Consider the following 14,231-nt stretch of genomic DNA (forward strand, 5'->3'; position numbering starts at 1 on the left):
ACTCTCACCCCCAGAGAAAACACCTGCCTTTTCTTCTTTTGGAAAAGACACTGGTCTTTGCTTTTCTCATTTTAGCCATTTTTCTTCCTCTTACTCCAATTTTTATTAATCCTTGCACCACTTCTTACCCACTAACAATACTGTCTGCTCTCATTCCCATTAATTCTCCTATGACATCTCAATATCACAACAAATCTCTGAACCTTTCTTCCTGACTTATCCTTTACCTTTGGTCCCAGTTACAACTCTTTGCAATAGGAAAAAGTCATTTGATGTCTCTAGGTCTGTTTGCTCCTCTGTAAAATAAAAGCATTAAATGAGATTATTTCTAAAGATACCTTCAGCTTTAACTTCTGATCCAACTGATTCTGCGTTTAGCTCTTCAGTGATTTTTCATGTGTGGCAAGTTCCATTCCATTTCCTGTTTCCTAACTCACTTTCAAATCTCTCCTTTCATTACTTTCTTATCATTTCCAAAGTCTTAACCACATTTTTCATCATTATTTCTTACACCAAGCCAAGTGGTTTTTACCACACCTTAATGATGGTCAAAAGAGAGTGTTTTGTGTTGTGTTTTACATTTTTCCTAATGCTGGCAAGCAGAATAATAGAGGGATAATGTTTCAAGTCTGAAAGAAAACAACCTCATTCGGACTTTCCTTCACCATGAATGAGATCTTATGATTGCCTTTGAGAAACCCGTGATTGAAAAGTTTTGTTAAACACCGGTGACAAGCAGCTAATGGCATAATATCTGCTTTGATTTTCTCAGACACACTCTAAGTTTTCATCCTCACTTCTCTGTGGTCCCTCACCTTTGACTTCCTTTATCATGTAACTGCCAATTTTGATCGGTTAATTGAAAGAGGAAGGGTGACAAGAAAAAAAAAAAAATTTAGCTCAGTGGATTGCCCCCTTTACAAATAAGGAAACACAATTTGTCCTTCTAGATTTCAGACTAAGCTGATAACATTTTAAAAATCTTGTACAGAAAGGTCTTTTTAAATGCTTTTATTTACCAAAAGTTTTGGGTGATTTTGAAATACATTAGACATCCCATTCATTGAGGAAAAGACAGTTTATTCCAAAACATTCTTTAATAGTCCTAAACTGATTTTGTCTATCAGAGCAAAAGGAACAAAGGTAAAAATCCACCTGAAAAAAGATCTTTGTATCATGGAAATTATGAAGCTGGATTTCTTAGACATTAAAGAAATTCACAGACCCACATAGTTTAAAAATTCAATTTTTAAGATTAAATTTTCACAACACATTATAACTGTAAATGAGTTACCTGAATACCAATTATTACCTCTAGTTATTTTTAGCAAGGGAGCTGGACTTCACTTTACTTAATGCTAGCTTATAAATTTAACTTTGTAAAATTATAGGGGAAATGTGTCCTGGCCAGCTGCCTCTGCCCAAAGCAAATGTCATCTCCCCTAAGTGCCACAGTTACATCTTCCCGTCCTCTGAGCTCCACTGAAACTTAGCTTGTATCCTTCTTGTCCCCCATGCCTTCTAAATAAGAGTCTCTTGCGTCTATCAATATGTGTTTGTGGAAGAAAGGAAGGTGCAGAAAAATAAATACGCATCATAATTTAATTAGGAAAGTAAGGGCTTTGAATCAAACCTAGCTTTGTATCTCACTTCATCTATTTATTCATCATGTGACAACAGACAGTTGATTTAACCCCTCTGACCTTAGTTTCCCCATCTTTATCATGGAGATAATGAGACCTTCTTCATTGGATATTGTGAAGATTAAACTGGATATGATTATAAGTCACCTTGGACATAGAGGCTCTCAATTAAAAAAACACTTCTCTTTCCTCTATTCTAGCATATCACTCATGGTCCAATCCTGCATCACAGTTGGTTGAATGCAGGTCTGTTTCTAGGCAGCACATTTTTGAAGGCAAAGTTGTTCATCTCCGTATTTCCTGTAGAATCTAGGGTGATGAGCTGCATAGTCTGGAGGCACAGGAACTGCATATTATACTAAATTGAGGGCTGAGCCAGGATGGCCAAGGCTGTGAAGCAATTATCCATGGATTTGGTCGTTTGGGCTCTTTTGGTAGTAGAGTTCCTCTCATGAATTTCCACTCTGGTCTAAAACAGCCCATCATGTTTTTAAATCAGCTTGCACAAAACACAACTATTTTCCTAGATTCTTCGGCAACTGTTCAGAACACTATTCTGTGTCTCGCTACAGAAACTCCTGCAGGCATATTGACCATACCCTCAGAAAAACAAAACTGAATGCACTACATGATGCTGGGAAAACAAGTTGTGAGGAAAACAGCGCTGAGTCAAATAAATATAGATTATTAACTCCAGCTTGCCCTTGACTTGTCATGAGAGCTTGGGCAGGCTACCTATGCTCATTAAGCCTCAATTTAACTTCTTGACGTCTCAACTATAAAAAACAAGGGTATTTTTTGCTTTGTTTGGCAGTTTTGAGGAAGAACAACAACAAATGAGAGATAATTCTACTTTAGTTGTTACACAGGGTTGTTGGGTAGAGAAGGAAGGTGATGCCTTGGAACAAACTTTAACAACTGTGAGGCAGGATAAAAAACAAGTCCTAAAAGCCATCATTTTTTGACCACAGTGAGCCCTTCTTTTGTAACGGTTCAGGCTTCTAACCTTATTTCCTCCTTTGGAAACTGACCAGCTCACGCACACACACTAGTGATGAAATCTACATAGCTCCATATCTTTTCCTCTGCATGGCCAAGAGTTTCAGTGCAACAGGAAAGTGCTGTCATGGATCCATCGTGCAACACATGTAGTGCTGTAAAGCAAAGGCCTCGTCCGCCTGTAGGCAGCAGGATCTGCAGGCATTACCCTTCTGTCTGATGTGCAGCCTAACTGCTTCGTGCTTCTTCTCATGTGTGAGTCACAGCTGTCTTGTACAGTATTTCAAAAATACAGCCCCAAAACAAAGCATAGCCGAAAGTCATTCCAGGTGAAAGTGGTTGGCTTGGGGGAGGTCACACAGTCCTTTCAGTTCAGGTAGAATCCTTGTTTCTAGGTCATTTGACCAACATCATCCCAGGCTCCTTAGGGAAATCAGGAGGGGGCAGAAGCCAGCTGACCAGCTACAGGCTACACACAGAAGAACGAACCTTCCCAAATTTCTGGAAAAAATCTTCTTGTGCCCGGGCCAAGGCTTCTTCATCAATGTAGACAGCCGGCCTCTTGGCCATGAGGAAATACTGCACCTTCCTCAGGTTCCAGCCCATCACATACTGGAGCCAGCCGCAGACAGCTGCGGTGGAGCGGCCCACCCCAGCGTTGCAGTGCACGTACACGATGTGTCCCTTCTCCAGCAGCGCATGCAGCAGGCACACCGCCTGGGGCAGCATCTGCACTCGGCCTGCGGTGGGGAAAGCACAGCACACATGTGAATAACTAAACCACCAGATACCGCCGCTGAGATCTCCTCCAGCACAGCCTAAAATCACAGGGCTGCACAGGGCCAGGCAGGGATATGAGAGTTTGCTTTCTTCCTGCATTGTGAAGGAAAAGGTGAGACCATTTCACAACCTGATAATAGTAAAGTGGCAAGAGCATTCCAGAGGCCAGAGGCTCTCTCTAATCCTTCCCTGGGTATTGCTGCTCCTTTGGGTGACTTCGCCATCCATGCAAATATCCCTCCAAAGAAAAGTGACCTATCGCCTGTCATCAGACTGCACTTTCACATGAAAAGTTTTTGCAGAGACTGGTCAGAATTTTAGAGGATTCAAAAAAAAAAAAATAGTTGTCAGGTCTGGCCACCTGAATTTCAGTAAATCCAAAAGTATCTTCCAGCTAAATGTAAAACGCAGAAGTGGCCCATAATAGTTAAAGGAATCAATCTGTTCATTCAACATATGCTCATTTTCATTTGTTCAATGGAATGGCTAACATTATTCGATACAGATGGGATAACCAATTGTTCATTTATTCCCTCAAGATACAATGAATACTAAAACTGATTTAATTTTTATGTTTTCAGGAAATTATATAATTATATAATTTGGGGTTTACTTTAAGGTCACCATTTTGATGATTAGATTATTCAAATATCTTCTCATCACGCCAGGAGAGGACACGCTATGCCCTGCTGAGGCCTGGTAGACTCTGTTCCGCTCTCTCATCCTGTGGGACAGAGAGGCGCCCCACAGTCACTTTTTTTTTTTTTTGAGACGGAGTCTCGCTCTTTCACCCAGGCTGGAGTGCAGTGGCGCGATCTCGGCTCACTGCAGGCTCCGCCCCCCGGGGTTCACGCCATTCTCCTGCCTCAGCCTCCCGCGTAGCTGGGACTACAGGCGCCTGCCACCTCGCCTGGCTAATTTTTTGTATTTTTAGTAGAGACGGGGTTTCACCGTGTTAGCCAGTATGGTCTTGACCTCCTGACCTCGTGATCCGCCCGCCTCGGCCTCCCAAAGTGCTGGGATTACAGGCGTGAGCCACCGTGCCCGGCCCACAGTCACTTTTTTGAGCTCCTGGATGCCTGAAGTTTCTCCTGCTCACAGTTTCCCAGTACAGAGATATTTTGTAAGTTGGGTTTTTTGTTCATTTTCAGGGGGTGATCAATATAAATTATTTCAAAGGGAAAGGAAGAGGGAAATGAGAAAGCCCTGGGTTACAGCTCCATACTCATGACTTGGCATTCTCTAGCTACAGGAACACAGTGGCCCCAAAGGATCCTCCGACGGTCACACACAAGAGCCCTGTGTGGCCTTCACGTTGCCATCCTTATTGGATGACCAAAGAGATGGGAACACCCCTCCCTCAAAATATTTCACCTGGGGATCTGCCGTGAGGCCCAGAATTCTCCCATGACAGCCACTCCCATAAGTTTAGACTTCCCTCTTTAGATGTCCTTTGGTGAAATACAAGTGCCCCTGAAGGAGCCAACACAACACACTGAGATGAGGCATCAGCACCTGAGAACGACAGAGTTTACCAAGGACCACAATGTGGCTTGAAGGCCTCTCACTGGCCATTCCACCAAGCCAGGCATCATCCTCAGCTTCAGGCTCATCAAGCTCTGAGAAGGAGCAGAGGATAATATTCTAATCTTGTTGCTGGAGCTCTGTTAACCCCCTAGTGAAGAGATCTAAGAGTGCACACTCCACACAGCAGTTTAGAATGTTTGTACCTGGAATGCCTTCCGGCAGGGAGGACATGGTTTCAGTTCCTTGAGTTCCATCCCTGTCTGGCCTGTTGCCATACACTGTTGTTCCCTGCCTGGTCCCCAAGGGCATTTGTATTAGAGTTACCAGCGTCTGTGTATATTTGATTCCTCACAGTCCAAACTGAACCATGAACTTTAACCCATCTAAACCTCCACACCTGATTCCAGGGCACTCTGAGATTACAGCGAGGTGGGCCTGCCACTCAGTTACTCATGGTGCCCTCCTAGAGGCACTAAAATATCACTGGAGATGCAACAGGATGGTGAGAGCATTATGTGTGACAGCAAGATGTCTCAGCGTGTCTCAGGGAGAGCACTGCATGGCCAATCCACCATTTGCGCTGGGGGATCAGAGGAGCAAAACCTCCAATGTATGATGGATCAGCCCTGCTGAGAAGGGAGAGGCCTGCTCCACCGCGGGGCTTCTGTTCTGCTGAGGGTATGAGAGGTTCACTCCAGGGAAAGCTGGGTGGGAGGAGAACTCTGCTGCTCGAGCTGGAAGCGTAGGTTCTTCCTGCTCCTGCCACAGCTAGCATCACATGACAAGCTCCCTGCTGTGCCTGTCTCTCCAGATACTATGTGCCTTGGCAGGAAACAAAAAAGAATCATTTAACGTAGGTTCAGGCTTTCCTCAGATGCCCAGTATGTGAATAGCCCACAGTGGTCATTTGCAGTAGGAGCTGCTAGACTCAGAATCCCAGCCCCTGGCACTGGGTGCATACAGCATCAGTGTGTCCAGCCTGCAAACAAGATCTTCCCTGGTCCCAGTCAAGATCCCTTCCCCAGACCTGTTCTCTGGCCAGAGGTTCTCCTAGGATGGGTCTGCACCAAACAGCACAAATGATGCAATACATTTCCCTTTTCATTTTATGTGTAAAACATTCTTCAAGAGGTATGTACACAGTTTAGAAGTTAAAAAGGGGCAAGTGTTAGTTTGAGGTTCTGTGATCTCAGGCACACACTCCTGAAAGGTACATGTCAGCTAACATGCAGAAGCTCCCAAGGCTCCCAGCTTCACACAGATTTCAGCATTGGGCACAGCCATCAGTGATCTTCTCCCAGAATCACTCAACCAATGCACTGAAGAATGAGGAAATGTTTAATCAACATAAAGAATAAATAAATACTTAAGAAGGGTATCAGAGGCCGAGCGCAGTGGCTTATGCCTGTAATCCCAGTACTTTGGGAGGCTGAGGTGGGTGGATTACCTGAGGTCAGGAGTTTGAGACCAGTCTGGCCAACATGGTAAAACTCCGTTTCTACTAAAATTAAAAAAAAAAAAAAAAAAGCCAGGCGTGGTGGTATACGCCTGTAATCCCAGCTACTCAGGAGGCTGAGGCAGGGGAATTGCTTGAACCAGGGAGGTGGAGGTTGCAGTGAGCCGAGATCATGCCACTGCACACCAGCCTCAGGGAGAGAGCGAGACTCCATCTAAAAAAGAAGGGTACCGGAGAAGTAGCCGGTCCAGGGTGCCCACTCATCTAAGCCTGGCCACAGCTGAAGGCCTGGTTTATTTTGATCTCTTGTGACTACAAATCACCCTCTTTGGTTGATGGCAGAAAACATTTATTGAGCCCTTTCTACCTTCCCAGCACTGTCATAAGCATTTTACGCACTAGCTCATTTACAACCACTTCTTAACAACTATGAGGTCAGCACTATTGTGATCTTCAATTTATATATGAATAAATTGAGCACAGACATTTGCCCAAGGTTATTCCCTAAGTGGCCACTCAAACTCAGCCAGTGTGACTCTGAAGCCTCAGGTCTTAACCACTGTACTGTGGTCCTTCCCTAATCCACCTGGTTAATGGTATTTGTTGGCCCCCATCTTGTCAATCTGGATTCTCAGTCAGTCCCTCTGAACTCACTTACCAGCCCATGCTGCTGCTCTTACCCTGGGTGAGAATAATGTCCTCCTTGGGGATTAACACCTCTGCCCCACCCTAGAGGAGCCCTCTCAAGAGGACCATCTCTCTATGCTTGAAACCCATTCTAGGAAGACTAACCTAATATGTGACCCACCAAGGAATAAAAAGAGGGTCCCCAGGAAGGTTCATCTTGATGTACCCAATTCAACAGAGCCAGTGTCAACCAGAGCAGCTATAGATAGGCTCCACATAGAAGTTATTTTGATAAGACATTTCCATTCTTAAAAACAATAAAACCTCAAGAAAAGACAGAAATCCAGTTCTTTTAACGTAAAGTATTCCAAACTTTAAATGCTGACAACTAAGTTGAAAAACTGTAAACCCTCTGCAGGTCAAAGAAGACATTCTACCCTCTGAGTTTCTGACTCTGTAATTTAATACAGGCCCTAGTTCTCGGTAGATGCTCCATACACACTCATTAAGTCCATGAATAAACACAAGACTAGAAAAACAACAATAAAAGCCTGTTTGATCTGAGACACTACTAAGCACTTCTAGCCTAACTTGTAGTTCACACCTGCTCCAGGCTAATCTGACTCTGGACCAACCAAAAGCTTCCTGAAAGCACTATTGAGCCAGCCAAGGTTGTGAGGAGAGGGAGAGGTAGAGCATTTGGGCAGGTAAGTCAAGTAGCCTGAGGTATTAGGGCCTGAGATAAAAGAGAGGGGTAAAAAGGCCCTAAAGATATGCTTTATCCATGTGTGCACACGTACCCTAAAACTTAAAGTATAACAATAATAAAATTTAAAAAAAAATAAAAATAAAAATAAATGCGAAAAAAAAGATACGCTTTATCCAAGGTTGATCCTGAAAGAAATCTGCAGCTTTCAGCCTTTCCCTCCCTCCCTCTCTCTCTCTCTCTCTCTCTCTCACACACACACACACACACACACACACTTTCCCTTCTTACTCCAGGAGCAGATATATGATGAATATATTATTTGGGGGGGCATATCTTTTTTCCATCTTTGAAGTGTAATATAGATAGGATCCACGTTATCTATAACATCCTTTGGTAGAAACTTAAAGACTTGGAACTAATCCTACAATTCCAACTTTGCGATTTTCAAAGCACTTTCATATCAATTATCTTATTCTACTGTTACAGTCCTATAAGGTGGAAATTACTATCCTCATTTTCTTAATGCAGGAACTAGCCTGCTGATACCCTCCCAGCTACCTAGTGGTGACAAGGCTTACACCCAGGTGTCTTGGCTCCAAGGTCAGCATTTCTGTGCGATGGGAGAGCTGAATTCAGTGTGTTGAGCGAGGGAAAGGAAGTCAGACTTTGACAACAGAAGGGTAGCTGAGGACGTCATGAAGCCTATGAACTCATTTGGGAGGCAAGGGTAGACATTTGTTATAAATAGCACTGCAGTGACAGAGGTCAAAACACAACCTGAATACCTTCTGTACAAAGAAAATTTTAATGAGCAGATTTGTTTCATTTTGTTTTGTTCAGGTGAGTGTTAGATTTGGCAGATTTTCATTCCCTAGGTGAAAGACACAAACAAAAATGTTTATGAAAGATTTAAAAAAAATCTACACCACCCTTCTACATACGACAATGCATATGAGAGTAAGGATCGATCGCACAATTGATTGTAACAGGTCTGTGACAACTAGCGGTGACAGTCAAGCCTAACAAACTGTGTTCTTTCTCAGACTTCAACTGAGAGCATTATGCTGCAGCTCGAAACACTTCCAAGTGGGTTTTTCTCTAGAGTTCTAAAAATATTTAGCTGATTAATCTATGTATTCATTGGGCTAATACTGTGAGCCACAGACATTGGTCTGTTGGTAAAAAGTTCCCCTGCCACTCAGAAGTGGTTATTAACCCTTAGATTACACCCCCAGGTTAGGCCAAGCCAAAGAAATCCATTAGTCGGTCTTACAGCTGGGCCTTTATCAAGTGGAAGCTTGCATTTTGCAGCTCAAATGCTGCCGCACTGTCTCAGCCTGAAAGAAGCTATGCTGCTGCACTAACAGTTACCACTGTGACCTGGTGACCCACTGACCACAAAAAAGGTGTGAATACAACTACAATGGGTCCTTGGGGATACAGTTTTCCCTCAGGCTTCTGCAGAGTCCCAAACTATCAAGCAAATTACCTATCTGTCAGCAGAGCCTTCAGGTAATCAGTGTGTGGGTTAGGATGGGATGGCGGGGGATGCATGGCACAGCTGGCAGACTAACTTCTTCCAGCCTCGTCTCACATCATTCTCCAACAGGATAACAATGCTGTCAAATCAGATTCAGAGATGCTGACATCAAAATGCTCTCTGGAAGCTACAGTCCTTCAAATCCTAACTATCTTCTCTGTTTTGAAACCAGGAAAACCAGCTGGACAAGGTGAATGTCACCTAGATTCAACCAATGTGCATCTTTGCAAATGAATTTTTTCGTTTTTTCTTCCCTGAAGAAGGGCAGAGCTCTTACAGCTAAATCATGCTTCCTTAGAAAAGGTTACCAAGAGGAATAACCAGACTGTCAGCAGCTCTCTCCACCTTCAGGAACAAACATTATACCCCATCCCCAGTGATAATTCAGCTCAGACACAGATCAACAAACGGGCCTGGCCTGGCCTGGCCAGGAGGACCACCTGAGATCCATAAAGGGTTGAGGTGGGCAAGGCCCAGAAACGTAGGTTTCCTGTGGTCTTCATGGCCTTCTGTCTTGCAGACCATTCACTCTTGGGGAGACAAGCTACTTCCCTTACAATTTGTAGGCTCTGCCTAACTCCAGATGATCATGAACATAAGGGGTTGAAATTGCATGGATCTGAAGAACCTGCCTGAAGCGTCTGCGTAAGAATGCAGGGAGAAGCTTCATAGCTGGTAAAGCTGCTGTCTGGAGCAATGTTCTGGGTCCGACTGCCAGCCTTGAAATTCAGAATGGGCCTCTTTTTAGTTATACGACATGGGCAATAACTTTTTCATGCCTCAGCCTCTTCGTCTGCAAAATAGAGACAGCTACAATATCTGCCTGGAGTCTTATTATGATAATTAAATAAGCTAATTCTTGTAAATTGCTTAGGAGAGTGTTTTGTACATAATATACATTTGGGGGAAGAGAGCGAAAGATAGAAACGTCTCTGAGCTGGATATCACTGTCCTTTCCCCAGCAGAGGAGGTCATCAAACTCCTTAGCCGCTCCTATTTCCGAAGCTCTCTGCCGCCCCCTGCTGACAGCTGCTTGATACTATCGGTGTAACTTGGTTCGCTCCTCTACAGACTGTAGTTATTATCTCCATTCCTTTTCGACAAGTACCCTATTCTACAACCGGGCTAAAATCCCTCATTCCTCTAAAATTCCATGCTTCTGCGCCAACGCCTGTGCTGCTGCTTCCCCCTAGCATGCCCTTTCTCCCTCCACATCTACCTATCAAAGCCATGCCCACCTCAAGTGCCATGGCATTCATGCAGCCTTCCTTTGTCGCTCCCCAGAATGTGCTCTTCCCATGCATAACCTTCCTCCAGCACGGTCCTCACTCCTCTCTTACCCATTCCTCTCTGTGCTGTAATTAGTGTTGAACTCGTCTTACTGCACAACTGCTTCTTCCTGCTATAGGATAGCGTCTAAAGTCCTTTTCGTCGCTCAAATCCTGCAGGATCATCTTTCCTCATTCTCTGATCCAAGCCACATTGGTCTTTCAGTTTTTGCAACACTCTGTGCTCTCCCCTGCCACAAGGATTCTTCTAAGCTGGTGCTTCTGTCTGGGACACTCTCTCCACTCACTCTTCCTCCAGCCCACCCTCAGATCTTAGCCCAAACACTATTTTCCAAGAAAACCCTCTTTGACCCCCCTTCCTTGGCCTGATTACCTGTACATAATCTCATAGCAATATATGTTTATTTTTCTAACAAAAAAATCATCATAGTTTTAAACTTCTATTTTTAATCATTTGATTAACCTTTGCCATCCCTATAGGACAATGCGCTCTGTGGGGGCAGAAGTTGTGCCTATCTTTCTTTACTGCTGTGTTCCTAGCTACCAGCATAATGCTGCATACCCAGTACATACACAATAAATATGTGTTGAATGAATAAACAAAGAAGCCACATTAAACAGAATCTTAGCCACAGTGTCAAAACATATGTATTATATATATTAAATATAAAATCATATTTATTCCATTTCTACCATTCATTTTTAAGATATTAAATTATAGATAGATAGACAGCAAGCAAGAGTTTCTCTGAAACACAGCAAGGAGGCAGAATAGTTCTGATCCTTACCTTCAGTGCTCATATCTGGTGTTGGCATCCAGATGTAGGCCAAGCCTTCTTCCCTATATAGTTTAATCATAGTGTCTGGAGTCATGGGCTCTGGGTAGCGGTTACAGCCTGAGGAATTCTGTACAATATCCCATTCAGTCTGGAAATTCATTACAGCTGTAATCCCCAATTCATGCTTCAGTTTGATGGTTACATGTTCCACTTGACGAGGGCAGCTACCCAGCCAGATATTTGGTAGAATTCTAATGAGAACATATGGAGTCAACTATTACTAGTGTTGTTCTGATTTGAGGTTTAAGGAGCTGCATAAAACATGTAGTATTAAAATATAACTAACCTTTAAGTCTGGCACAGGAAAGCTAGATATTTTAGAATATGAGCACCAATGTTATTATTGAAAGAAAAAGTACTGGTGTTGCTGCTTTGGGGAAAGCAAGTATTTCAATTAACTAGAATGCCAGGAAATGGACATTTGCAAACCAAATCAAGCAATATATTAAAATAAGTCTACCAAGTTTTACTTATTCCATGAATGCATATATGGTTCCACATGATAAAAATCCATCAACAGACTTCAAATGCTAACAAATTAGAGGTGAAAATTCGTGTAATTATATAAATAAATTCTGAAAAACAAATTTCAGCAGGCATTCCGGTTTAAAAGTCTATGTAAATATTTCAAATAGTATGAGACTTTTAAAATATGCTAAAGAGCAGAAGCTAACAAACAGCAGACTTCTTTTAAATAAAATCAGATTCAACATTAATTCCATTAGTACCTAGCAGTGTTCTATAAGTTTCATCTAATGCTACAAGGTAAGAAGGAGAAATAGCAATATAGTTTCCTTTTGGAAATTATCATTGAGGTTTATTATAGAAAAAAACAATGAAATGAAAAAGTTAAAAACTCAGAAAAATTTTAATAACCCTTTAGACAAGAACCCAAGGAGAAAAAAAATAAAACACGCCTATCTGGCCGGATGCAGTGGTTCACATCTGTAATCCCAGGACTTTGGGAGGCCAAGGCGGGCGGGTCACCTGAGGTCAGAAGTTTGAGACAAGCCTGGCCGATTCTACTAAAAATACAAAAATTAGCCGGGCATGGTGGTGGACACCTGTAATCCCAGCTACTCAGGAGGCTGAGGCAGAAGAATTGCTTGAACCCAGGAGGCAGAGGTTGCAGTGAGCCGAGACTGCACCACTGCGCTCCAGCCTGAGTGACAGAGTGAGACTCCATCTCTTAAAAAAAAAAAAGTTTATTCTCTCCTGTAGGGTAAGCAGAACTGAAGTGTTAGAAAGACAGTGGTGGATCTTCATTAGAGAATTGGGCAATTGGCTTCTCATGTTAACAATGTTGACAACAACAGCCAAAAGGAAAAATGTAAAAAAACAAAAAACAAGCTGGGGCGCAGTGGCTCACGCCTGTAGTCTGGCACTTTGGATGGCTGAGGCAGGGATTGCTTGAGGCCAGAAGTTCCAGCCAGCCCAGCCAACATGGCAGAAACCTCGTCTCTAGTAAAATTACAAAAATTAGCCGGGCGTGGTGGCACACACCTGTAATCCCAGATACCTTGAAAGGCTGAGGCCTGAGAATTGCTTGAATCCAGGAGGCAGAGGTTGCAAGGAGCCGAGATCACACCACTGCACTCCAGCCTGGGCGATGGAGCAAGACTGTGTCTCAAAAAAAATAGTAATAAATAAAAAATAAAATAAAATAAAAAATAAAAAGATTTCGTATAACATTTAGTAATAATTGTCTGATGTTAGGCCAAGTTATTTATCAACTCTAACCTGTTGGTGTACTCATCTTTAGAATGGGTCTAAAAATAACTCATAAAAATCTTGTAAGGAATAAATACAATTAAATAATGTATCTGAATTGAACTGAAACCAGTGGATGCACAGTAAGTGCAAGTGGATTTTATGTGTAGCTATAGTGATTCACTTATTTTTGTAATTTACTTTGCATTGCATTGTAAAGATTATTCAGTTAATTCTTCATTGTTTCCTATATTCTTCATTTGAATGCTACAGAGTAGAAAATACCCTATTTTTTTGTATGAAAGCTAGCTTTTTTTGTTTTTTGCTTTTTTCCTTTTGGTGGTGGTTGTCATTGTTGATGTTAACAGGAGAAGCCAATTAACTAATCCTCTAATGTGGTCATGACCCATAATCGATGAAAATTATCTCATAAGATCTGGCACTATCTGTCTAAGGCCTGAGCCCTGCTTCCCCTACAGGAGAAGAACAACTTTTTTTTCTACTTGTGTTCTTGTCTAAAGGGTTATTAGGAATTTCCTTGTGGAAATCCTTACTGAGGATTATTATGGGAAAAAAATGATAAAAGAAAACTTAGAAATGGCAAAAGACTTAATGGTGATGGAAAGAGGGGCATGAAATCCAAGGCCTTCATCTTATCCCTGGCCCCAGATAATTCTTAGATATTCCACTGGACCCAGTGTACTGAGAGAAAGACCTTGAGCAAGGACACTCGCAGGGTGCCCAAGAGCTGAGCTTCACCAGGACCTGGATAGCTGAGTATTCAGGGGAAAATTCACACTAACTTGCTGATTGCCCCTTCCCTCTGGCTGTTGAGTGAGACCTGCCTCTAACTAGATGTCCCATCCCTCTTTCCAGATCTTTCAAAGATCCCTTGCCCAGGGACCTGCTGGATGCCTAGCAAGGTGATAGTGCTGGGCTCCCATATGTATACTTCGAGGTTGAACTGAGCACACTAAAGCTCCTAAGCTGGAAAAGAGGGAAGTGGACACTTCTGTTATATAACTAAGAAACAGAAACTATTATAAGACAGTAATGTTTTTGTTTTTTTAATTGGCAAAATTTTAAAGAGGACTGGTAAAATATTAAAGAGA

The 14,231-nt window shown here is 42.6% G+C and overlaps 1 protein-coding gene across 2 annotated transcripts in view; it reads right to left on the reverse strand.

Annotated features, from left to right (window-relative positions):
* Positions 1-995: 995 nt before the first annotated feature.
* EPM2A (EPM2A glucan phosphatase, laforin) overlaps positions 996-14,231 on the reverse strand; it is a 107,475-nt gene continuing 94,239 nt past the window's right edge. The window contains exons 3-4 of one of the 2 annotated variants that reach the window (XM_003255839.4): positions 11,359-11,600; positions 996-3,382 (exon numbers count right to left, since the gene is read on the reverse strand). In XM_003255839.4, coding sequence (XP_003255887.1) covers positions 3,105-3,382; positions 11,359-11,600 — 520 coding nt within the window. In that variant the 3' untranslated portion in view covers positions 996-3,104. The remainder of the gene's footprint in view (positions 3,383-11,358; positions 11,601-14,231) is intronic. The other variant, XM_030809796.1, reaches the window with a different exon arrangement.

The sequence above is a fragment of the Nomascus leucogenys genome, chromosome 3 (assembly GCF_006542625.1).
Source record: "Nomascus leucogenys isolate Asia chromosome 3, Asia_NLE_v1, whole genome shotgun sequence".
NCBI lineage: Eukaryota > Metazoa > Chordata > Mammalia > Primates > Hylobatidae > Nomascus > Nomascus leucogenys.